The following is a 27,469-nucleotide window of genomic DNA, read 5'->3' as shown; positions in this document are numbered from 1 at the left end:
AGTTATCAACGTATAATTTGTATCTTTATTAAATTATAAATATATTTAAGAATGTGAATGCAGAAATGTTCAAAATTATGTATTCATTCGATATATGATAGAACTATTTGAAAGATTTCAAATGTATTTTCATCACATTCAACTTCTGTCATTAATTCATAAATAATATTTTGTAATTCATAAAAATATTGTGAATATGTATTCAGATATTCTTTTCCATTTGCTAACATTATTTCAATACACTTTATACATCGAAATGTAAATGTTTTATCGTCTAAAAAATCAATTAATAATTGAAATATTTTTTCATTTTTCCATTTTATAAAGTCATAAAATATTAAAATTGATTTCAAAAACAAAACTTTAATATCATATGTTAAATTCCTTTCTAACATTATTATAATTATTTTACAGATTTCAAAATTATTAATATTTCCTTTCCAATTTTCTGAATTAACTATAAAAATATTTAATATACTTTTAAAAAAACTATAATTTCGTTATTATTTTGAAGAATATTCATAAGAAATATATTAATATCATTAGATAAATGATTTGATAATGATAAAAGATTAAATAAATTTACTTTCGTTTCTGTTTCTTGAATATTTTCATATATTATCATTAAATTTTCAACAATTAAATTAAAAAACATTTCAAAAATTTTCATTAATTTTCAAAAACATAACACATTTAATACCAAATATTAAATCAATTTCTTCTGTAGAATGAATTAAATCATAAATATATGGATAAATATTAATTTCATGTCGAAATGTACAAAGATATAATATAATTTTATTTCGTAATGAATTAGTTACAAAAATTAAGTTTCGTTAATATTTGATATTGTGTACATAATATTAAACAATATTCTTCTGATGTAACACAAATATAATAAAGAATTTGAAATGAATCATCTGCGGTAAATGAATTATTTAAGAATGATATTAATATATTTAAATCATTATCATTCATAAATTCTTCACTATTAAAATTATCTGTAATATAATATGAAATTAATTTTAAAAATTTAAAACTTCCTTCAAATGAAAGATTTCTTTTAAAAACATTAAACATTTCATAATAAGGAAAATCTGAAAAAAATAATGTTAATTCATCTTCATCCATTAAATTTAAATTAGAAAGTAAAATATTTACTTGACGAATTTGTTCTTCATATAAATTCGTATGCATTAAAATTATTAATTCTTTTCGATTATAATCTAAAAGTTCTATATTTTTTTCACTATGATCTCTGGTTAAATTTTCCATGTAACAAATTTGAAAAAATACAGAATAAAAAATGATAATTGACAAACTTTGTTTAACATTCAAAATGATAAAATAAACAATTTTAAGTTAGAATTAAATTAAAAAAAAAAAAACAATTCATTTATGCATATTAAGATTTATTGAAATCTATATAGTATAATTTTATTCAATTTATATATTTGATGATATGTTAATTTATTTATCATTCCTTGATTAATAATTTTTATGAATGTTTTTTTAAAGATGTAGAATTAAAAATTACATAATTTTTAAATAAAAGATATATTTTAAAAAAAAAAAAAAAAATGATTTTAATTAACGGTCAAAATCACAAAATTTTTCTTGACAAATGATGGAAAGTATTTTCATTAAAGTCAATTCTATCAAAGGGATTCAACATCATAAACATAATCATTATATCATTCGAGTTAATTTAAGTGAGACACCAGATTATTCACAAGAAAGTGTTTTAATTTTTGAAAATGAATTTTTAACGAACAGTATATTTAGTTTACCATATTCGAATGCAACAGGTAAAAACATGATTAATATTGCAATTCTAAATCAAAATAAAAAAGAAGAAGTTTTATGTCGAGTTTCACTTCCTTTGCAATGGTTTCCACATAATTTTGTTGTTCATGAGACATATCCAATGAATCCAAAAGAGTTTAATATTGAAATGGATGTTCATATTTGTAAAAATGAAAACGAAGCTTTTCGTGCACCAAATGGAAATCTTCTAGTTATTCCAGCATGGAAACCAATTCCACAACAATCACAGCAGCAACAACCACGAACACAAATGCAACAAAATCCATCAATTTTGTTAGGTATTCCAAAAATTCTTTATGGGCCAGTTCCACAAACATTTACACAATCAATTACACAAACATTTGCTCGGCCATTACCACAAGTTACACAACAACAATTGCGTTATTATAATCCTTATTAATAAAAAATATTTTTTTTTTTTGATTTTGCCACTTTTCGCACGTTAATTCAGAAAATGTTTTTTTATATTTATTTCTTCAAAAAATGTATTATGATTCGATTATTTCCAAAACCAGTGATAGAATTAACAGATAAGAACTTTGAACGTATCATAGATAATCGCCAAAATTCGTCAGTATTTTTTGTAATGTTTCATGGTGAACAATGTCCAGCATGTCGTGCATCATATCCAGGATTTATATCAGCATCTAAAAAACTTGAAGGTATGATTACATTTTGTCATATAGATATTTCACGAAATCCAAAGTTATCACAACGGTTTCGAATAACATCAATTCCAACATTTTTAATTTTTCATTCTAAAGGTATTTCTACACATTTTAGTTTCTTTAGAAGTGAATCTACATTTATTAAAGCGTGTACTAGTTATATTCCAAATTATTGTGAAACGCCAAATATTTCTTGGCTAAATGATGAAAGAAATAGTGTTATTTTATTTAGTAATCGAAATCAGCCACCTATTTATTGGTTATCAATTAGTAATAATTTTCAAAATGAACATCTTCGCATTGGTTATACACATAATAAAACAATTTTTAAAGAATTTCAAATATTAAATAAAGAACAAATTATATTAATTAAAGATAAAGAAACTCAATATTATAAAGGTCCGATGGATTATTTAAATATTTCGACGTATATTAAAGAAAATATTAAAGATAATGAAATAATAAAAGAACTTTAAAAAAAAAATATATTTTAATTTATTTATTCTACAATAAAAAAAAAAGGTTTTCTTTTATTAAATATATTTTTTTTAAACAAAAAATGCATTTTTTTGATATATTTTCATTTTCACTTTCAAGTAAATTTTCTATAGTTTCGATTATGTTATTTTGTAATATTTCTTCTTTAATATTATAATTAATTTTATAAATTTCTTCAATTTGATACATTTTATATATACAAATTAATGAGTTTTCAATAAGTTCTTCGTTTTCTAAATCAAATGTCGATATTAAAATTTCGATAATGTTTTTCGTTTCTTTGTTTTTTTCTTTATATTCATTATATTGTTCAAATAATATTTGATATTGTTTAATACTACAAAATCGAAGAATATTCGTTAATAGAAATATTGATTCAATAGTGATATAAATGTTATTATCATTACAAAGTTCAATTATTCGTTGAATTAAATGATATTCTTCAATATAATCAATTAAAATTTCTTGAATATCTTTTTTTAATTAAACTATTCGATAAAAAACGTAACAAAGGAAACAAAACTCGAAAATGTTTATTTAATAACATTTCAATTATTAAGTTATAATTAAATTCGATTTTAATATTTTCTTCTAAATTTATATTTATAAATAATTCGATAATAGACTGAATGATTTTAATTTTAAGTTCTTCATCATTAATTTCATATTGAAGTAATTTCTCATAATATTGAATCGGTGTTAACTTATTAATTATAATGTTTTCTAAATAATATTTCAAATATTGAAAATTGTTTTTAATTAATTCTTGAATTGATTTAATTAATGTTGGTATATATTTATTATAACATTGAATAATAAAATGATGTATATATTTACAAAGAATTTCAAATTTAGTTCGTTCAATTGGATAAAGACAAAGTGAATAAATTAATTGAATCGAATGTTTTTGTATTGTTTTGTTTTGTGAAAGAACATAATTTTTGGAATGTTTCAAAATTAAGAACTTCAATGATTTTATCACGTGAATATCTTGAATTATAATTAATGTTAATAAAACATTGTAAAATTGATGGAATTAAATATTCTTCTTTATCTTCAATAAATTTATTTAAAATATTAACAAATCCTTTTTCAACAGTACTTTCAATTAAAATATTATGTGAATGTTGAAAAATATTACAATAAAATGTAATAATTGATTCTTGAATTTCTTCTTTATAATTATTTGTTAAAACTTGAAAAAAAATATCTTGAATTTTATTTCGTTCAAATGTTTCATCAATATCAAGATAATCATTAACACTATAAAGATAAAGTTTGGTGATATATTTTAATAAATAATTTTCGTCATTTTTGAAATAAGATTCTCGTATTTTTTCATAAAGTTTCGAAACTTTCGATGATATTTCTGGTCTTGTTAATGTTATCATTTTGGTTAATTTATTAGTTTCTATCATAAATTTCTCTTTCTTTTTTTTGTTTTCTTTCATCTTTTTTTTTTTAAACGACCATAAACTTTTCAAAACACAAAAAAAGATAAAAGCTTTCAAATTTCTCATGACATAAAATATTTATTCAATTTTTCATATTATCATCTATTACAAATGAATGAAAAATTTGTTTGTGTTTGCTTAATAATAATTCTTTAAATAAATGTTTCATTTATTAAATATATAATTTTAAAAAAGGATACAAAAATATTTAGCTTAATGAATTTTAATATAATAAAAATATATTTTCTTCATTGAATAAATATTATAATAATTTCTATTTTGAAGCACAAAAATGTAAAATGGCTTTTCCATCTCATTCGCATTGAGTTGAAATCGAAAATGAAAAGAAAACAATATATAAAGAATAAGTAAGAAAAAAAATTCAAATATATATATAACAAACATTACTAAAACTTATTTCTTGAAAAAATTATAAATTTATTCAATGAAAATATTGAAATATTTGTTGAACCTTCTTTAAATTATTATGATAAATGTTTTTCAGAAACATTTTTAAATGTTATTTGTAATTTGTTATATTTATCATATATAAATCAAAATCAAAATAAAAAAAAATAATTATATTATTAATAAAGTTTCATTAATTTTTTGAAACAAAAGCTATAACAAGCAATAAACCCCTGGAGAATCTGAAAGTTATCAATAAAAATCGTCACTGTTTTAATCGAAATAAGGCTCAAGTTAAATTTAATTTAGTTTTATTCAAAGAAAAGATTGAATGAGAACGATTAATAACAATTCAATCAAACTCCGATATCGGGCTCTCATTCCGTTAATAAACGGTCTAAGATTCCATAAAATTTTAACTGCAAAAGCTGAATTTAAATTTTTTATTGATGGGATTATCTCATAGTAATACTATAAAATACAACAACCTTCAAACGTTACAAAATTTTGAAGAAATCATTTTTAATTTAAATGAAAATAATATTGATGAAACAGTTAAATCTTTATTAAATTATTTTTCAAATGAATTATCATATTCTTATATTTTAATATTATCTCGAATTATATATTCATATTTTATTTCAAATCAACAAGAACATGAAAAAATTATGTTTTGATTTATTACGAAATATTGAAGATAAATTAAATCACAATGTTATTACTATATTTATACAATTATTATTTTCTATAAATAATCAAGAAACAAATTATCTTCTTGAAATAATGTGTAAAAACTCGATGATTAAACCAAATGTTATTCAAAGTAAAACAATATCTTTATATTTTTCACATTATATTCACAAGGAAAATATTAATAATTATATTGAATTAATAAGAAAACATGGAATTAATGAAATTAATAAAAATATTAAAATAAAAGAATCAAATCATATTGATTTTGTAAAGCAATTTGTATATAATTATGAAAAGTTATCAAAGAATGATTGGGAATTACATAAGAAATTAATTAAAGAAGGACATAATCCAAATGAAATTGCGAAATAATTCGAAATGATGAAATCAAAAAACTTCAAAAAGTTTCATCACAAACAAATTTTGATTTTAACCAAAAAATTGAACCATCACTTTATAAAAGATGTTCATTTATTAATCAAGAAAATGTTTCTTTAATTGATTATGCAGCATTTTTTTCTTCAATAAAAATGTTTTAAATATTTACTTATGAATGGTGCAAAAGTAGAAAACGCAGGTAAATATTCAATTGCAAGTGGAAATGAAGAAATTATTCATTTATGTGAACAAAATCATTCATCATTTGAAGATGCATATGAAACAGCAATTGAATTTCATCGAAATGAAATTTTTCATTATATTTATGAAAATAAAATTGTTGAAATAGATAATTTGGAAAAATTAGGAAAAAAATGTATATTATATTGTAATTTTGATATCCTTTCATTTTTAATTAAAGAAGGAATGAATAATGAAACCCTCATTCTTGATTCAATTACCACAGGTAATTTATATATTGTTCAATATTTTCTTAAAATAAAATCAATTTCTTTAAAATTATCAAAAATTACAAGTTTTTCAGGGAATGAAGAACTTATAGACTTCCTTATTCATAAAAGATATATTAACTTAAAAAAAGATGTTTGTTAATTTTATTGAATATTTAATAATTTTTTTTATTATTTCATAATAATTTTTACAATTTTTTCAAATTTTTTCATGAATTTTTAAATGCATCTGAAAATGGTTATATTGATATATTTAAAATACTTCTTCATCAAGAAGGAATAAATATTAATGCCAAAGATATAATTTATATGTTTTATTTAATATTTGAGAATAATATTTAAAAATTATTTAAATTATTTAAAACAGCACTTATTTATGCATCTGAAAAAGGTTATGTGGAAATCGTTAAATTACTTCTTGAACAAGAAGGAATTGATATTAATGTTGAAAGTATTTTATTGTTTTGCTTAAAATTTATTTTAATAATTTTGGAATATTTTAAAATGACTTTTAAAATTTGATTAGATAACTTATGACAACATTTATGTATGCAGCTAAATATTATCATATAGAAATAGTTAAATTACTTTTGGAACAAGAAGGAATTGATATTAGTAATCAAAAAAATTAATCTGTTTTAATTTTTTATTTATTTTAATATTATGGAATTTCAAAATAATATTTCATAATTATTTTAATTATTTTATACTATACTTACATGAACATGTGATAATTGCTCAATAGTAATCTTTAAATTACTTCTTGAACAAGAAGGAATTGATATTAATGCTAAAGACTATATTTATTATAATAATTTCGTATTTCAAAATAATATTTGGAAAATATTTTAATTATTTAAAACAATACTTTTATGGGCATGTGAAAAGTGCACAAAAGAAATCATTAAATTACTGATTGAGCAAAATTACCGATATTCAAATCAAAGATTATGTTTTTGAGCGTTGTAAATGTTTCCCATTCGTTTTGAGATTTCTGATTTGTTGTTGTCTGCTTTTGGTGCATTTATAACTGATACTTATTATTGAATTTTGGGAATATTGATCACTTTTTTTTTTTTTTTTTTTTTAACGGTCGGACATTTGCTGATTAATGGTTATTTTAAAAAGAGTTTAATATATAGTATTATATAGAGAAGTAATTTTACTATATTCTTAACTTCCTGAAGTACAATAGTACTTAAATTTGTTATTAAGAATTTAAAAGATAAATAAATAATAACCATATACAATTTTATATGAAACTAATAATTAAGAATTTGGTATAATAAAAGAAATGAATTATTAAAAAAGATTAAAAGCAAAGCAAATAATTTATCTTATTTTGGAACAAATATATATTTGTTTTATTTAATTTTAATAATTTAATGTTTCAAAATAATATTTTTTTTTAAAGACTTAATTAATATCAATAAATCTTTTGTGTTAAATGAATAAAAGATATTTAATTATAAATTTTAAATTTTGATGAAAAAATTCAACATTTGTCATTGCGGTTATAGAAAAGTGACGACCATTTTTTTTCTTAATAAAAAAAGGGAAAGAAATGAGTAATAATCCATTATATACATATAAAGTTGTAGTAGTAGGGTCATCAGGAGTTGGTAAGACAGCTGTTGTTCAACGTTTAATTGAAAATGTATTTAATGTTGATAATCAAAGTACTATTGGAGTTGAATTTAAATCACATTGTATCACATTTGATGATGAAACGGTACGATTAAGTATTTGGGATACAGCAGGTCAAGAACGATTTCGTTCAGTTTCTAAAGCATATTTTCGAAATGCAGTTGGAGCAGTATTAGTATTTTCACTTGATAGTATTGATACATTTAATGATTTAGATAGTTGGATTAATGATCTTAACAAATTATCTACACCTAATGCAGCCATAATTTTAATTGGGAATAAGTGTGATCTTAAGAATGATCGTCAAGTTAGTGAAAGTGAAGCATTAGCATTTGCTGAACGACATCATATTGAATATTTAGAAACTTCAGCCAAAGATAATACTAATATTGGAGAAACATTTGTTCGTTTATCACGTAAAATTCATGAACAGAGTTAAACGAGGCGAAATTCAAGGTACATTTCAAGTACCTACAGCACCACCACTTGATACGCGATCATTTTCTACGAATAATACCACAACTAATAAAACATGTCCATGTTGAAAATGAACAACACAAATGAAACATTCATTCATACATTAATAAATTTGGAAATATTTAATATTCTTTTTATGCGATATTAATTTTCTATCAATAAATTTAATTACATTCGAAAGATATAAAGTATTCAATTGTTGGTTTTCAAAAACAAATTGTTTATTAAAAAACATAATTCTATTTGTAAAATTCTTGAATGTGTAGAAGATAATGATATAAATATGAAAATAGATAAAATTCGATTTATACACATGTTTTTGATATTCAATTAAATTGATATTTCTATTCTTTTATATGAATATATTTTACATTTGCAGTGGTTTTTAAATGAAATTTTATTGAAATGAAAACACAGATGTGAACTTTCAGTAGACAATTTTGACTTATTTTAATATGTAGAAGTTGTTCAAAATAAAAGATAAAAGGTCCATCTATTTAACATTTATTTATACAACAATTTATATTTATTCACATTTTATGATTATTTAAATGATTAAACATTTTCATAAAAATTCAGTTTCATTTTATAATTTATCATAGCGTTAGCGATTTTAATTCTGTCGCTGAGTATACTTTGGTTAATTTGTGATATACGAATTTCATTTTTTATGTTTTCTTTGAATTTTTGTATTTTTTCTTTTTGTAATTTTTTTAAATGCGAAATAACATTTGTTCTCTTTAATCCGATGTTCAATAGCTCAGAAAGATTAAGACGTTTTATAACTTCAATAAATGTATCACACATCTGTTTAGGTGTCGAATCAAATGTAAAAGAATTCGCATCGATGTTGAGCAATTCCAAAACGGAATCGAGCGATGACATTAAACGTGCATTAGCTCGCCTTGTGAGTGTGATTTGCTTGCATAAAAATTTAATGTTTGCATTGTAGTGAGCGATTTTGTGATTAAGAATTTTGTTGTGAGTTGTTGAAATGATTGATTTGATATTTTCTAATTCTGATTGGTATTGTGAAATGATATTATCTTGAGCTAAACCAATGCTTGTATTTTTGGAAGTAGGTTTTGGTGTGGATGAAGTGGGTATATGAATTTTGTTTTTTGGAATTTGCTGATCATTTAATAAATTTAAATTTAAAAAACTATTAAAAGCATCTGTTTTAGCATTAATAGATTTAACGTTATTGATTTTCCGATTAAGCTGGTTGTATTCTTTGATTTTTTCATTTAATTGAATTGTTATTTCGCGTTTTTGTAAGGTAGACTGATAATCAATAGAGCAAAAATTATTCCTAGCGGATTTTATTTTATTTTCTAATTTGTTAATGTAATCATCTTGATCGTTCATTAATTTATTATCATATTCATTTAATAAATTTTGAAAAAATCTATAAAATTCTGTAGCATTTTCATACTCCAAGTAAGATAGTTTTTTAATAAACTTTTTTGTTATTGAAATGATGCTTTTTTTTCTCTCTTCCATTTAAATAGGAAATTTTATTTTCTCAAAGTTTGTTTGATATGGAAAAGATACTAAATAATGCATTTTTGATAATTTTTGACCATATCATAGAATAATTAACATTACAACAGTTCCTTAAAGCAGTGCTTAGAGTAAAATTTAGGCAAACAAATATCAGGGGAATCGTTTTTTGCTACAGACAAACCTTGTTAATTTTAGTAGCAAAAAAATTGTGTAAAAAAGGCGGGGAATCCCCAGGTAGTTTTGGGAATGTGATATAAAAAAATTGTTCTGACCATTGAGTTTATTAAAAATATCCTTATTCTAAAATGTACACCCTTTTTCCCCCCTCCAATATTATTTTATTTATTCTTTCAACAGATATGTAGGTTTAAATATATTATAATGTATTATTAATGATTCATCATAAATCTTTGATTCTCTTTCTTTTTCAGCATATGTTATTTATAAAATTTTTGATTAAGGGCATTCACCAGAATATGAAACTCAAAAAATGTGGAGAAATTCTAAAAATCAATAATTTATATGATTTTGTTAGCTTCTCAATAGTTTTTTCTTTTTTGACAAGGTTTGTCTGAAGCAAAAAACATTTGCCAAATATAAATTATACAAAAACGAATTTGGTTAAAGAGCAAAAATAAAATATTAAATATTTCCAAATTTATTAATGTATGAATGAATGTTTCATTTGTGTTGTTCATTTTCAACATGGACATGTTTTATTAGTTGTGGTATTATTCGTAGAAAATGATCGCGTATCAAGTGGTGGTGCTGTAGGTACTTGAAATGTACCTTGAATTTCGCCTCGTTTAACTCGTTCATGAATTTTACGTGATAAACGAACAAATGTTTCTCCAATATTAGTATTATCTTTGGCTGAAGTTTCTAAATATTCAATATGATGTCGTTCAGCAAATGCTAATGCTTCACTTTCACTAACTTGACGATCATTCTTAAGATCACACTTATTCCCCAATTAAAAATTATGGCTGCATTAGGTGTAGATAATTTGTTAAGATCATTACTCCAACTATCTAAATCATTAAATGTATCAATACTATCAAGTGAAAATACTAATACTGCTCCAACTGCATTTCGAAAATATGCTTTAGAAACTGAACGAAATCGTTCTTGACCTGCTGTATCCCAAATACTTAATCGTACCGTTTCATCATCAAATGTGATACAATGTGATTTAAATTCAACTCCAATAGTACTTTGATTATCAACATTAAATACATTTTCAATTAAACGTTGAACAACAGCTGTCTTACCAACTCCTGATGACCCTACTACTACAACTTTATATGTATATAATGGATTATTACTCATTTCTTTCCCTTTTTTTATTAAGAAAAAAAATGGTCGTCACTTTTCTATAACCGCAATGACAAATGTTGAATTTTTTCATCAAAATTTAAAATTTATAATTAAATATCTTTTATTCATTTAACACAAAAGATTTATTGATATTAATTAAGTCTTTAAAAAAAAATATTATTTTGAAACATTAAATTATTAAAATTAAATAAAACAAATATATATTTGTTCCAAAATAAGATAAATTATTTGCTTTGCTTTTAATCTTTTTTAATAATTCATTTCTTTTATTATACCAAATTCTTAATTATTAGTTTCATATAAAATTGTATATGGTTATTATTTATTTATCTTTTAAATTCTTAATAACAAATTTAAGTACTATTGTACTTCAGGAAGTTAAGAATATAGTAAAATTACTTCTCTATATAATACTATATATTAAACTCTTTTAAAATAAAAATTAATCCGCAAATATCCGACCGTTAAAAAGCAGAATTTAGAAAAAGTGATCAATATTCCCAAAATTCAATAATAAGTATCAGTTATAAATGCACCAAAAGCAGACAACAACAAATCAGAAATCTCAAAACGAATGGGAAACATTTACAACGCTCAAAAACATAATCTTTGATTTGAATATCGGTAATTTTGCTCAATCAGTAATTTAATGATTTCTTTTGTGCACTTTTCACATGCCCATAAAAGTATTGTTTTAAATAATTAAAATATTTTCCAAATATTATTTTGAAATACGAAATTATTATAATAAATATAGTCTTTAGCATTAATATCAATTCCTTCTTGTTCAAGAAGTAATTTAAAGATTACTATTGAGCAATTATCACATGTTCATGTAAGTATAGTATAAAATAATTAAAATAATTATGAAATATTATTTTGAAATTCCATAATATTAAAATAAATAAAAAATAAAACAGATTAATTTTTTGATTACTAATATCAATTCCTTCTTGTTCCAAAAGTAATTTAACTATTTCTATATGATAATATTTAGCTGCATACATAAATGTTGTCATAAGTTATCTAATCAAATTTTAAAAGTCATTTTAAAATATTCCAAAATTATTAAAATAAATTTTAAGCAAAACAATAAAATACTTTCAACATTAATATCAATTCCTTCTTGTTCAAGAAGTAATTTAACGATTTCCACATAACCTTTTTCAGATGCATAAATAAGTGCTGTTTTAAATAATTTAAATAATTTTTAAATATTATTCTCAAATATTAAATAAAACATATAAATTATATCTTTGGCATTAATATTTATTCCTTCTTGATGAAGAAGTATTTTAAATATATCAATATAACCATTTTCAGATGCATTTAAAAAATTCAATAAAAAAATTAAAAAAATTGTAAAAATTATTATGAAATAATAAAAAAAATTATTAAATATTCAATAAAATTAACAAACATCTTTTTTTAAGTTAATATATCTTTTATGAATAAGGAAGTCTATAAGTTCTTCATTCCCTGAAAAACTTGTAATTTTTGATAATTTTAAGAAATTGATTTTATTTTAAGAAAATATTGAACAATATATAAATTACCTGTGGTAATTGAATCAAGAATGAGGGTTTCATTATTCATTCCTTCTTTAATTAAAAATGAAAGGATATCAAAATTACAATATAATATACATTTTTTTCCTAATTTTTCCAAATTATCTATTTCAACAATTTTATTTTCATAAATATAATGAAAAATTTCATTTCGATGAAATTCAATTGCTGTTTCATATGCATCTTCAAATGATGAATGATTTTGTTCACATAAATGAATAATTTCTTCATTTCCACTTGCAATTGAATATTTACCTGCGTTTTCTACTTTTGCACCATTCATAAGTAAATATTTAAAACATTTTATTGAAGAAAAAAATGCTGCATAATCAATTAAAGAAACATTTTCTTGATTAATAAATGAACATCTTTTATAAAGTGATGGTTCAATTTTTTGGTTAAAATCAAAATTTGTTTGTGATGAAACTTTTTGAAGTTTTTTGATTTCATCATTTCGAATTATTTCGCAATTTCATTTGGATTATGTCCTTCTTTAATTAATTTCTTATGTAATTCCCAATCATTCTTTGATAACTTTTCATAATTATATACAAATTGCTTTACAAAAATCAATATGATTTGATTCTTTTATTTTAATATTTTTTATTAATTTCATTAATTCCATGTTTTCTTATTAATTCAATATAATTATTAATATTTTCCTTGTGAATATAATGTGAAAAATATAAAGATATTGTTTTACTTTGAATAACATTTGGTTTAATCATCGAGTTTTTACACATTATTTCAAGAAGATAATTTGTTTCTTGATTATTTATAGAAAATAATAATTGTATAAATATAGTAATAACATTGTGATTTAATTTATCTTCAATATTTCGTAATAAATCAAAACATAATTTTTCATGTTCTTGTTGATTTGAAATAAAATATGAATATATAATTCGAGATAATATTAAAATATAAGAATATGATAATTCATTTGAAAAATAATTTAATAAAGATTTAACTGTTTCATCAATATTATTTTCATTTAAATTAAAAATGATTTCTTCAAAATTTTGTAACGTTTGAAGGTTGTTGTATTTTATAGTATTACTATGAGATAATCCCATCAATAAAAATTTAAATTCAGCTTTTGCAGTTAAAATTTTATGGAATCTTAGACCGTTTATTAACGGAATGAGAGCCCGATATCGGAGTTTGATTGAATTGTTATTAATCGTTCTCATTCAATCTTTTCTTTGAATAAAACTAAATTAAATTTAACTTGAGCCTTATTTCGATTAAAACAGTGACGATTTTTTATTGATAACTTTCAGATTCTCCAGGGGTTTATTGCTTTGTTATAGCTTTTGTTTCAAAAAATTAATGAAACTTTATTAATAATATAATTATTTTTTTTTATTTTGATTTTGATTTATATATGATAAATATAACAAATTACAAATAACATTTAAAAATGTTTCTGAAAAACATTTATCATAATAATTTAAAGAAGGTTCAACAAATATTTCAATATTTTCATTGAATAAATTTATAATTTTTTCAAGAAATAAGTTTTAGTAATGTTTGTTATATATATATTTGAATTTTTTTTCTTACTTATTCTTTATATATTGTTTTCTTTTCATTTTCGATTTCAACTCAATGCGAATGAGATGGAAAAGCCATTTTACATTTTTGTGCTTCAAAATAGAAATTATTATAATATTTATTCAATGAAGAAAATATATTTTTATTATATTAAAATTCATTAAGCTAAATATTTTTGTATCCTTTTTTAAAATTATATATTTAATAAATGAAACATTTATTTAAAGAATTATTATTAAGCAAACACAAACAAATTTTTCATTCATTTGTAATAGATGATAATATGAAAAATTGAATAAATATTTTATGTCATGAGAAATTTGAAAGCTTTTATCTTTTTTTTTTTTTTTAAAAGTTTATGGTCGTTTAAAAAAAAAAAGATGAAAGAAAACAAAAAAAAGAAAGAGAAATTTATGATAGAAACTAATAAATTAACCAAAATGATAACATTAACAAGACCAGAAATATCATCGAAAGTTTCGAAACTTTATGAAAAAATACGAGAATCTTATTTCAAAAATGACGAAAATTATTTATTAAAATATATCACCAAACTTTATCTTTATAGTGTTAATGATTATCTTGATATTGATGAAACATTTGAACGAAATAAAATTCAAGATATTTTTTTTCAAGTTTTAACAAATAATTATAAAGAAGAAATTCAAGAATCAATTATTACATTTTATTGTAATATTTTTCAACATTCACATAATATTTTAATTGAAAGTACTGTTGAAAAAGGATTTGTTAATATTTTAAATAAATTTATTGAAGATAAAGAAGAATATTTAATTCCATCAATTTTACAATGTTTTATTAACATTAATTATAATTCAAGATATTCACGTGATAAAATCATTGAAGTTCTTAATTTTGAAACATTCCAAAATTATGTTCTTTCACAAAACAAAACAATACAAAAACATTCGATTCAATTAATTTATTCACTTTGTCTTTATCCAATTGAACGAACTAAATTTGAAATTCTTTGTAAATATATACATCATTTTATTATTCAATGTTATAATAAATATATACCAACATTAATTAAATCAATTCAAGAATTAATTAAAAACAATTTTCAATATTTGAAATATTATTTAGAAAACATTATAATTAATAAGTTAACACCGATTCAATATTATGAGAAATTACTTCAATATGAAATTAATGATGAAGAACTTAAAATTAAAATCATTCAGTCTATTATCGAATTATTTATAAATATAAATTTAGAAGAAAATATTAAAATCGAATTTAATTATAACTTAATAATTGAAATGTTATTAAATAAACATTTTCGAGTTTTGTTTCCTTTGTTACGTTTTTTATCGAATAGTTTAATTAAAAAAGATATTCAAGAAATTTTAATTGATTATATTGAAGAATATCATTTAATTCAACGAATAATTGAACTTTGTAATGATAATAACATTTATATCACTATTGAATCAATATTTCTATTAACGAATATTCTTCGATTTTGTAGTATTAAACAATATCAAATATTATTTGAACAATATAATGAATATAAAGAAAAAAACAAAGAAACGAAAAACATTATCGAAATTTTAATATCGACATTTGATTTAGAAAACGAAGAACTTATTGAAAACTCATTAATTTGTATATATAAAATGTATCAAATTGAAGAAATTTATAAAATTAATTATAATATTAAAGAAGAAATATTACAAAATAACATAATCGAAACTATAGAAAATTTACTTGAAAGTGAAAATGAAAATATATCAAAAAATGCATTTTTGTTTCAAAGAAATATATTTAATGAAAGAAAACCTTTTTCTTTTATTGTAGAATAAATAAAATAAAATATATATTTTTTTTTTAAAGTTCTTTTATTATTTCATTATCTTTAATATTTTCTTTAATATACGTCGAAATATTTAAATAATCCATCGGACCTTTATAATATTGAGTTTCTTTATCTTTAATTAATATAATTTGTTCTTTATTTAATATTTGAAAAAAATAAAAAATTGTTTTATTATGTGTATAACCAATGCGAAGATGTTCATTTTGAAAATTATTACTAATTGATAACCAATAAATAGGTGGCTGATTTCGATTACTAAATAAAATAACACTATTTCTTTCATCATTTAGCCAAGAAATATTTGGCGTTTCACAATAATTTGGAATATAACTAGTACACGCTTTAATAAATGTAGATTCACTTCTAAAGAAACTAAAATGTGTAGAAATACCTTTAGAATGAAAAATTAAAAATGTTGGAATTGATGTTATTCGAAACCGTTGTGATAACTTTGGATTTCGTGAAATATCTATATGACAAAATGTAATCATACCTTCAAGTTTTTTAGATGCTGATATAAATCCTGGATATGATGCACGACATGCTGGACATTGTTCACCATGAAACATTACAAAAAATACTGACGAATTTTGGCGATTATCTATGATACGTTCAAAGTTCTTATCTGTTAATTCTATCACTGGTTTTGGAAATAATCGAATCATAATACATTTTTGAAGAAATAAATATAAAAAAAACATTTTCTGAATTAACGTGCGAAAAGTGGCAAAATCAAAAAAAAAAAATATTTTTTATTAATAAGGATTATAATAACGCAATTGTTGTTGTGTAACTTGTGGTAATGGCCGAGCAAATGTTTGTGTAATTGATTGTGTAAATGTTTGTGGAACTGGCCCATAAAGAATTTTTGGAATACTCTAACAAAATTGATGGATTTTGTTGCATTTGTGTTCGTGGTTGTTGCTGCTGTGATTGTTGTGGAATTGGTTTCCATGCTGGAATAACTAGAAGATTTCCATTTGGTGCACGAAAAGCTTCGTTTTCATTTTTACAAATATGAACATCCATTTCAATATTAAACTCTTTTGGATTCATTGGATATGTCTCATGAACAACAAAATTATGTGGAAACCATTGCAAAGGAAGTGAAACTCGACATAAAACTTCTTCTTTTTTATTTTGATTTAGAATTGCAATATTAATCATGTTTTTACCTGTTGCATTCGAATATGGTAAACTAAATATACTGTTCGTTAAAAATTCATTTTCAAAAATTAAAACACTTTCTTGTGAATAATCTGGTGTCTCACTTAAATTAACTCGAATGATATAATGATTATGTTTATGATGTTGAATCCCTTTGATAGAATTGACTTTAATGAAAATACTTTCCATCATTTGTCAAGAAAAATTTTGTGATTTTGACCGTTAATTAAAATCATTTTTTTTTTTTTCTTTTATTAAAATATATCTTTTATTTAAAATTATGTAATTTTTAATTCTACATCTTAAAAAAACATTCATAAAAATTATTAATCAAGGAATGATAAATAAATTAACATATCATCAAATATATAAATTGAATAAAATTATACTATATAGATTTCAATAAATCTTAATATGCATAAATGAATTGTTTTTTTTTTTTTAATTTAATTCTAACTTAAAATTGTTTATTTTATCATTTTGAATGTTAAACAAAGTTTGTCAATTATCATTTTTTTATTCTGTATTTTTTTCAAATTTGTTACATGGAAAATTTAACCAGAGATCATAGTGAAAAAAATATAGAACTTTTAGATTATAATCGAAAAGAATTAATAATTTTAATGCATACGAATTTATATGAAGAACAAATTCGTCAAGTAAATATTTTACTTTCTAATTTAAATTTAATGGATGAAGATGAATTAACATTATTTTTTTCAGATTTTCCTTATTATGAAATGTTTAATGTTTTTAAAAGAAATCTTTCATTTGAAGGAAGTTTTAAATTTTTAAAATTAATTTCATATTATATTACAGATAATTTTAATAGTGAAGAATTTATGAATGATAATGATTTAAATATATTAATATCATTCTTAAATAATTCATTTACCGCAGATGATTCATTTCAAATTCTTTATTATATTTGTGTTACATCAGAAGAATATTGTTTAATATTATGTACACAATATCAAATATTAACGAAACTTAATTTTGTAACTAATTCATTACGAAATAAAATTATATTATATCTTTGTACATTTCGACATGAAATTAATATTTATCCATATATTTATGATTTAATTCATTCTACAGAAGAAATTGATTTAATATTTGGTATTAAATGTGTTATGTTTTTGAAAATTAATGAAAATTTTGAAATGTTTTTTAATTTAATTGTTGAAAATTTAATGATAATATATGAAAATATTCAAGAAACAGAAACGAAAGTAAATTTATTTAATCTTTTATCATTATCAAATCATTTATCTAATGATATTAATATATTTCTTATGAATATTCTTCAAAATAATAACGAAATTATAGTTTTTAAAAGTATATTAAATATTTTTATAGTTAATTCAGAAAATTGGAAAGGAAATATTAATAATTTTGAAATCTGTAAAATAATTATAATAATGTTAGAAAGGAATTTAACATATGATATTAAAGTTTTGTTTTTGAAATCAATTTTAATATTTTATGACTTTATAAAATGGAAAAATGAAAAATATTTCAATTATTAATTGATTTTTTAGACGATAAAACATTTACATTTCGATGTATAAAGTGTATTGAAATAATGTTAGCAAATGGAAAAGAATATCTGAATACATATTCACAATATTTTTATGAATTACAAAATATTATTTATGAATTAATGACAGAAGTTGAATGTGATGAAAATACATTTGAAATCTTTCAAATAGTTCTATCATATATCGAATGAATACATAATTTTGAACATTTCTGCATTCACATTCTTAAATATATTTATAATTTAATAAAGATACAAATTATACGTTGATAACTTTTACATATTTTTAATTTTATTATTTTTTAGTTTATACTTTGATTCATTTGATAATCAAGAACAGAGCGAAGTGACGGAACGTTCTTTGGCGGATTTTTCTTCACGTCCACTGAGAACGACCCTCCGACCATAACGAACCTGACGACGCACGCCTCTTCGATAGTGAGCGTGTACGCCCACTCGTTGCTGTGCGAGTCCATGCGCCCTTTGACAGACTTCTGCTGCATTGTTCCGTCTTTGTTTCGCACTTCGTATTTCGCTGTTACTTCTTTTCCAATTGGTAAATTCGCGATTTCGCACAACGAAATCACCTTCAAATTTTTGCCCAATTTCGAACTTCTGTAATTGTTCTCTTTCATCTGCGAATATCCCCACGATGTGTTCGAGTCCTTCGCAAAGTATATACCTTTGCCGTAACAACTACCATTCGCTTGCAAACTCGTTCCTGACGCATTCACAAGTCCGTTTCGAATGATCGAATGCCAGCGCTCTGCGTGCGAACCGTGGAAAAGATAAATACTTCCGCCGAACTGCTGCTTGATCGACTGGAACGCAGACTCAGCTTCAGAAGAAGAGACAAGCGCCATAAACTGCGCGCTGCCTTTGAACATCGGAATTTCCATTTCTGGTGGAAGTCGAATTAAATGCGATCGACATGACAAAAGAATCCATCGAACAAGCTGAAGACCACGTTTGCTAATCGCTTTCGCAAGCTGTTGATCATTTTCATAATTGGACATGTCGTCGCACGTAGGAAGGTAATGCAGAATTTCTTTGATTTCATCGCGCGTGAAATCGTTCGGATACGGTGTGCAGAACTTTGTGTCGTACGCTGCAGAAAATAACGAAATCAATAAATCTGCTGACGAAACATCGCGTTTAATCTCTTGAATGACGGACAAGCCAATCCCAATCGTAGAAAATTGAAAATTGCAGAGCTTGTTGTCGCAAACAGATGGCTTAAGCCCTTTGGAGATCGGGCGGCGGCACAAGCAGCAGTGGTCCTGGAGATCAAAGAGCGTTTCTGCTAATTCTAACGCAAAATAAAGTAATGGGTTTTGATGATATGCTGCAAAATCACTCGGCTTGGCTTCGTCGGATGCGCCGGGTAACAATTCGCCCGTGCGCATAAGGTGAAGTGCACGCTCATAATTATTATTACATAACGATAAGGCACGCCGTGATTGTGAATCACTTAGATGCTCTTCGGCACAAAGCTTTTCAACTAATGCTTTGTTTGGATGCGTAGAACTACAAAGTGTAAACTTCGAACATTGATAATATTCACGTGGTTTATAATCTATAGAAAAGAAATCTTTGACAACATTCTGCATCAATGCTTTGCCTGGAAAAACTTCTCCATATACTGGATGATGAATATGAACAGACTTAGGCGCAAAATCCCAGCGAAAATTATTTAATTCAAGTTCAATTGTTATCAAAATTTCTGAACTAAGAAACCCATAAACACATTGAAGTGATAATGGTAAAATAAAACGCTTTAAATCAAATTGAATGGTATTATTAGGGCCTAAAACTGCTTCTGACTCATAAATAATGGCTTTAAATGTCTGAACCATGCCAAGAAGAGTAGTTTCTCGTGGATCAACATCGTCTGCTTGAAAGTCAAACTCAATGCTATTCCCTGCATCCATTTCAGCATCTTCTTGAAATCCATCTTCATAAAACTCTTCTTCATAATATGCTTGGTCATAATTTCCTTCTTGATAATAATCTTCATAAAGTTCTTCTTCTTCCATTTAATAATTTTTAAATATTGTAGCACTTTCAAAAAGTGGTAAAGGGTGTTTGATTTTGTTAAAACGAACAAATCTCTTGTTAACTTGAGTATCAAAAAATATTATCAAGATGGGTTCATCTAAGGATTGAGTCAGTTATGCGAATTGCTTCATCAGGTACTTTTACATTTTGGGATGAAATGTTAAAATAGCTTGTGAGATATTATAAAGTTACACAGTTTGACCCTCGTTATATCTTTTATTTTGGTGCTTCTACTTTATTAATGATAAGATATATTATGCTTAATCAAATATCAAAAATATATGAGAATTAGTTTTTGATCAATGTATCTATCCATTATATTTAAGATAATGCAGGGGCTGTAGCATAATGGCATTGCGTGAGACTCCAGATCTCAAGGTTGGGGGTTCGAGTCCCTTCGGCCTCAAAATTTTTTCTTTTTTTGGTAATGAGATTTGGAATCATATTGTTAATATCATTTTATTTTGAGTTTTTTTTATGGTTACTACTGCTCTTTGTATTAAAAATTTATCCTATTCTCGAATATACATTTAAATTGCATAGAGATATTTTATTTTTGACGCATTCATTCACTTTAACTCAGTCATTATCTATTATCGAACGTATTCGATTACATTTTATAGTAAAAACAAATATAAAATTTAATTATTAATGGAATTGTAATATTAATGTTCAAGAGAAATAAGAAAGAAACAACGAAAACAAAATCGTTGTCAAGTGTAAATAATATATCATTAAATATGGGAGGAAATCACGAAGATGTGATCAATGAATTTAATGGTTTGATAGATGAAGATGAGGACCAATGGATTTAACACTGTAATAATATATAAAGAAATGTTATAAAATATTTTTCTGTTTTTGTTAATCATTTATTATGGTGAAAAGAAATTTGTTTTGCAAATTTTCATGAAAAGATACGGAAGTAACGCTCATCATCAAACAAACGTAAACTTGAGGAAACAAACTACAACAGCATTCAGTTATACATGTATCTAATCAAAATGACTCGAAAATTATTTAATTCTTAATCTGCACATTCTAATCATATACCCAAATTTTTTTTCAATGAAACTTATTTCTGTGAGATATCTTTATTTTCCAAATATAAATATTACAGAATATGTTTATAGATAAAATAATTAGCGATATTGTAAACCATTTTTCATGAAATAATCTACAACAGTAGGGGAACCATTTATACACGCTAAATCAAATGGTGTGTATCCATCTGCATTTTTAATCTTTGTGTTCATATGTATTTGCTCAATTAGATATTGAACAACATGGAGATTTTCAGTTAAATATGCTTCATGAAGCGCTGTATTCCCTACTTTGTTTTGAGCGTTAAGATCAACAAACGTGTGCTCATAAAGATATTTAATAACAAAAAGATTTCTTGCTTTGCATGAAAGAATAAATGCTGTATCTCCATTATTGTTTCTTGTTTCACAATTAACACATTTTTCTATGAGATATTTTACAACATCAAGTTGACCATTTGCGCATGCTATGTGAAATGGTGTATTTCCATCGATATCTTTCACATTTTTAATGAGATTATCTTTTTCAATTAAATATTGAACTGCTCTGATATCTCCGTCGCGACATGCTTCATGGATAGTTTTCGGATTGTAAAGATGCTTATTTGCTTGCTCTTTTGTTTGATTTTTTGATAGTCTCTTAGTTCTTGACATTTGGAGTAAACGGTTACATATCGGCTATTATTCAAAATTGATTGAATTAGATTCAAAAAGTTCAATGGCATATTCAAAATCAAAAAAAAAAAATATTTTTTGCGCAAAAAACATTTAATAAGAATTATTATATAAAACAAATGAAAAACTAATCAATGAACATTATATGTCATCATAATCTTTCAAAGCAAACGCCTGTAAAATACATTATTTGCTTTTAACGGTTTCCAATTATTACTGCTTTATCCAAAAAGTGCTTTTTATCGTCACATATAAACTATTTAATTTGATGTTTTTTTGATGTTTCAATTAAAATTTTAAATAATTTTGGTGTCAACACTAATCTTTTAGAATCAGCACCAAAGAAATGACGAATTGCATTAGCAGTTTTTCTATTTAAAATGCCATTAACCTCCAAGTCATTAAAACCGCATTTTACGAGTGCCTTTTGTACCTCTATAATTAAAGATTGTACACCTGTTAAAGGGTCATCAGATTTCATATTCCAAAACTTTCTATTTTTAAAGTATAACTTATTAATCATATCCAAAGAAGGCCTTTGTATTAAAGTCGGATTAAAAAGCAGCAAACAAGAAATAGTATTAATTCTACCAATTTCCTTTTCATAATCTCCGGACTCTATTTTAATCATACATTGTTCATCCAATATTTTATCTGTTAATTGTAAGAACGAACCTTGTAAAGTTGGAATTGTTTCGAATTTAAACTTTGAATTCGGCACAAGTTTTGCCACGTCTTTCACATGATATTTATAACATTTAACAACTTCATTCGAACCTTCATATCTAATCATTGCAGGGAATAATTCTTCTGAACAAGAGTTCCAAGAAGGGAAAGCATATAATGCGAACCCTTTTAAAGTTAATTTACCGTTATCAATTGGTTGAATTATTTCTCTTAATCTATTATTCAAAGTAATAAAAGGGAAAACTATAAAAGGTTGTACAGGTAATAATCGATTATCAATGAACTCTAAACCAGATCTTAATTGCTCGATATAATATTCGAATTTAGTTTCCCTAAGTGCATCATCTACGAAATGATCAATGAATGAAACGATTCCTGGTAAACACCATAACTTAGATAATGCCAAACAATAGACGAAGAATTGGAAAGTTTCATCAGCGCCAATTAAATTACCATCTGAAGTTAATGCGGAGTTTAACCATTGTAACGCATTCGATAATATATATAACATAGCTGAAGGCGTCGGTTGAACTTGCATTTTCCTTAGCTCTAATATAATATGTTTCAGCTCTGGTATTTCCATTTCTTCAGAAGTCGTAATTTCGATTGTTCGTTCATAAGGTCTTAAGTATAAATCGTCGTCAACAATTGTCTTTTCACGTGCAGCTGCTTTAAGTTTATCGATAAGTTTTGGACTTAGGCCACATGTCGATGTACCACTGATAGTTATTAATGCGCATTTTTCTGCAGTCGAAAAATTACGTAATGGCGCCCAATCGGACTGAAACATTTTGTTGCGGACAAATACACAAACAAAATGTTCCGCTAATGTGAAATACATCGGATTCTTCGCTGTGAAGAAATGCACATTATGCGATAACGAGTCCAGCGTCTTGAACCTTCGGATCAAGTTAAAGATGACTGATATCGATTGGACGTGATGTCGACATTCATACTTCAACGCTGTCTTGATCAATGACCGCATGAAGTCGGAGCTACTTAAGAGATCAACAACAAATTCGTACGGGAAAACTAACGCTATCATTTTGAGATGGATATCTGCTGGAACATCATTGTCATTTGTATATCGCTGATAATCAGCGCCAACTAACGTGGTCAGAGCCGACTGCTGCCCATAGAGCTCTTGGAGAAGGATTTTGAACTTGTTCCGTTGGAGAACAAATAAATGAAATGATATCGCTTGCTGAAAAGGTACCGATGAAGTGCATAGTTTCCGCATCCGTTTGCAGTAGTACTTAAGAAGAGTGTGCAAAGTGGCTTTGATGTTCCGCTGGAGTGTTAACTGAATGCGATCATTTGACTTGATCCCCGGAGCTGCTGCAACCAATGAGATTTGCTCATCAAATAACAATATCTCTGTCTCAAGTGATAATATACGACTTTCGACGACGTTGATAAGTAATTGGGCAATATCTGTAGGTTCCATCGCAACTGACCAGTTATAAAAGTGTCGGCTGATCAAAAACTTTTGAAAACATTGACGATCAAATTTCATTGATTTATATAACAAATTTCAGATCATTAACTGATCAACAAATGAAATTTCGAAACATTTTTTATGTCGTACGTGAATAAGAAAGAGGATCTCTTCATTAACCAGCAATTGTATTTGTTATATCATTTTATATTTTATAACGATAATTATTCATTGAAAAAATTGAACAAAGATTTTATGACATAAAGTATTGAAATTATTACATTTGCAAATGTCATAAGTTTTTTATTGCATACTTCAATTATTTTCCATAATTTTATTTTTAAGATTAAATTATTTGTTCCTTTAAGTGTAAGCTAAGTTTAAGGTGTATCTTCTATTTTGTTTAATCATTAATACTTAATATATTAGAATGAATTTTGCATTAAAAATCGATAAAAATTTTTAACATTAATATTATAAGTGAAATATTAACATCCACATAAATCAGAAATTAAAAAAAAAAATGTTTATCATCAATTTTTATGAATTGTTGCATTTGATTTTGCTATCGCCTTTATGAGCAGAAAGATATTCATTTAAGACCATGATAATTTGTCTTTTCATGATCGAATATTGTTTTAAATCATACAAAGGAATACCAAAAATTCATAAAAAACATGAAATCATCAGAACAAACTGAGAAACCAATAAATTAACATCTTTTACATATGGTTTTATTCCATATTGTTGAAGAAGATATTTAACTACTTCAGCGTGACCATTTCTATATGCCATTATAAGTGGTGTTTCACGAAATCAAAACAAAATTTAAATATTGCAATGAAATAAGAAATACAAAAAATGAAAGTAAGTATCATATGCATTTATATCTGCACCTTTTTCAACAAGATATTTAACTATATCCAAATAACCATATTCAGCAGCAGTATGAAGTGGTGTGCTAAATAACATTAAAATACGCCAAAAAAAGCACAAAACAAATTTTATATTCTATAAAGAAATATTACCTTTCAATACATCAATTCGATTACAATGTAAAAGGAAATCAACGAATTCTTTTTTACCTCTAAGCGCGAAATTGAATGGAGTACCAAACGAAGTTAAATAGCACTAAAAAACAGTAGACACATTACAATCAACTTCCTTTTGTGTAACCAAAAATTTTAATACTTCAAAGTTATTATATTCAATTGCATGGTGAAGTGCTGTCTCAAACATAAAATGAAAACTTCAAAACATTATGGACTTCATTCACATTAACGCCTGGCTGCTTGACAACGTAACGAGACATTTCTATATTTCTTGCCTGCGCAGCTTTATATAATGAATCTGATGGTGGTATTCCAAACTTTTGGAAATATTTAAAAATAAATACATTACCTTTATCAAACGATACATAAAAAAATGAGTGAGAATACATCGAATAACCAAATGATTCCAAAAAAGAAAGAATTTCATAGCTGTCGTGTCGAATGCATGCGGTTACCGCTTCACCATAAAAATGGCGGATGTCATCAGGAGACTTTTTATATAAATAATGAAAGAGTTCACTTCGATGAAATTTAATTACATCCTCATAGATATCTTTATATTCCACATAATTCACAATGTTATGAAATATATCTATGTTGCCTCCGATGACTGCACACCTTTTTGGTAATAAATGCTCGCTCCTTTCGATAACAAATAGTTAAAACATTTAACTGACCCATAAAATGCTGCATACAAAATAAGATCAAATCTTTCATACTGTATATTGCATCATGCAAATAAATAGTTTGTCATTGGGCTTTCCTAATTCACTGAATTTTTTTTTTTTTTTTGCATAAACGTGATATTTTGGTGTACGAAATTCAGTGTAAAGTAACCATGTAATCAATCTTGCAAGAACAGAATCAAAAGATAAGGGAAATTCTTTTGAATACATTTTCATTAGCGTTTCAATTGTGTCATCTAGATTGCCTTCTTCGAGGTTTGTTAAGAGTTCTTGGAGATTGGAGAGATATTGAATGGTCCCTTCTTCTTGCTCCATTTTTACCCTAAACAAGGTGAAAGAATATCAAATGATCTTTCCCAAAATGTCTATTTAATGCTATATTTATATTCTTAGATATACAGCTTATTTGAAAGAAAAAATTTGGATTATAATAACATCTAATTTGAATTTTTTTCTTTTTGTAACAATGCTTAATCAAGAAATCTTTTATTCATATTCTACATTAATAATTCTGATATAAATTCTAATCCATTTCTTATCGCAATATTAAGTGCTGTTTGAAAAAGATGAAATAAAATCCAATTAATATATTGAAACATCAATTATTCTAAAAAATACATTAAATGTTATAAATATACATTTTCGATATATTGATCAATATCCTTATGATTAAGTAATAGTTTAACAATTTCAGTATAATTATTCATTGTAGCTATCATGAGTGGTGTTTGAATTAATATAAAGAATTGCCAAGTATTATTCTTAAACATTAATTAATAAAAATTGACTGATAA

At 24.2% G+C, this 27,469-nt stretch overlaps 5 protein-coding genes across 5 annotated transcripts; 2 read left to right on the top strand and 3 right to left on the bottom strand.

Moving 5' to 3' along the window:
* Window positions 1–1,954: 1,954 nt before the first annotated feature.
* Window positions 1,955–2,227, top strand: GO595_010523 (uncharacterized protein; the record flags this gene model as incomplete). The annotated part of the gene is made up of 1 exon (XM_067913211.1): window positions 1,955–2,227. One exon carries the CDS (start codon window positions 1,955–1,957, stop codon window positions 2,225–2,227), a length of 273 nt encoding a protein of 90 aa, XP_067769261.1.
* A 5,733-nt stretch (window positions 2,228–7,960) lies between these two features.
* GO595_010522 (Ras family protein) lies at window positions 7,961–8,482 on the top strand (the record flags this gene model as incomplete). Its single annotated transcript, XM_067913210.1, has 1 exon — window positions 7,961–8,482. One exon carries the CDS (start codon window positions 7,961–7,963, stop codon window positions 8,480–8,482), a length of 522 nt encoding a protein of 173 aa, XP_067769260.1.
* Window positions 8,483–19,338: 10,856 nt separating this feature from the next.
* Window positions 19,339–21,072, bottom strand: GO595_010521 (UBA/TS-N domain containing protein; the record flags this gene model as incomplete). The annotated part of the gene is made up of 1 exon (XM_067913209.1): window positions 19,339–21,072. The coding sequence occupies one exon, from the start codon at window positions 21,070–21,072 to the stop codon at window positions 19,339–19,341; it is 1,734 nt and encodes a 577-aa protein (XP_067769259.1).
* A 1,164-nt stretch (window positions 21,073–22,236) lies between these two features.
* Window positions 22,237–22,791, bottom strand: GO595_010520 (ankyrin repeat protein; the record flags this gene model as incomplete). The annotated part of the gene is made up of 1 exon (XM_067913208.1): window positions 22,237–22,791. One exon carries the CDS (start codon window positions 22,789–22,791, stop codon window positions 22,237–22,239), a length of 555 nt encoding a protein of 184 aa, XP_067769258.1.
* Window positions 22,792–23,068: 277 nt separating this feature from the next.
* GO595_010519 (uncharacterized protein) lies at window positions 23,069–24,946 on the bottom strand (the record flags this gene model as incomplete). The annotated part of the gene is made up of 1 exon (XM_067913207.1): window positions 23,069–24,946. The coding sequence occupies one exon, from the start codon at window positions 24,944–24,946 to the stop codon at window positions 23,069–23,071; it is 1,878 nt and encodes a 625-aa protein (XP_067769257.1).
* Between the last annotated feature and the right edge of the window lie 2,523 nt (window positions 24,947–27,469).

Source organism: Histomonas meleagridis (assembly GCF_020186115.1).
Source record: "Histomonas meleagridis strain 2922-C6/04-10x chromosome Unknown scaffold_61, whole genome shotgun sequence".
NCBI classification, from domain to species: Eukaryota; Parabasalia; order Tritrichomonadida; family Dientamoebidae; genus Histomonas; species Histomonas meleagridis.
This window is presented reverse-complemented; position numbering and strand designations above follow the sequence as displayed.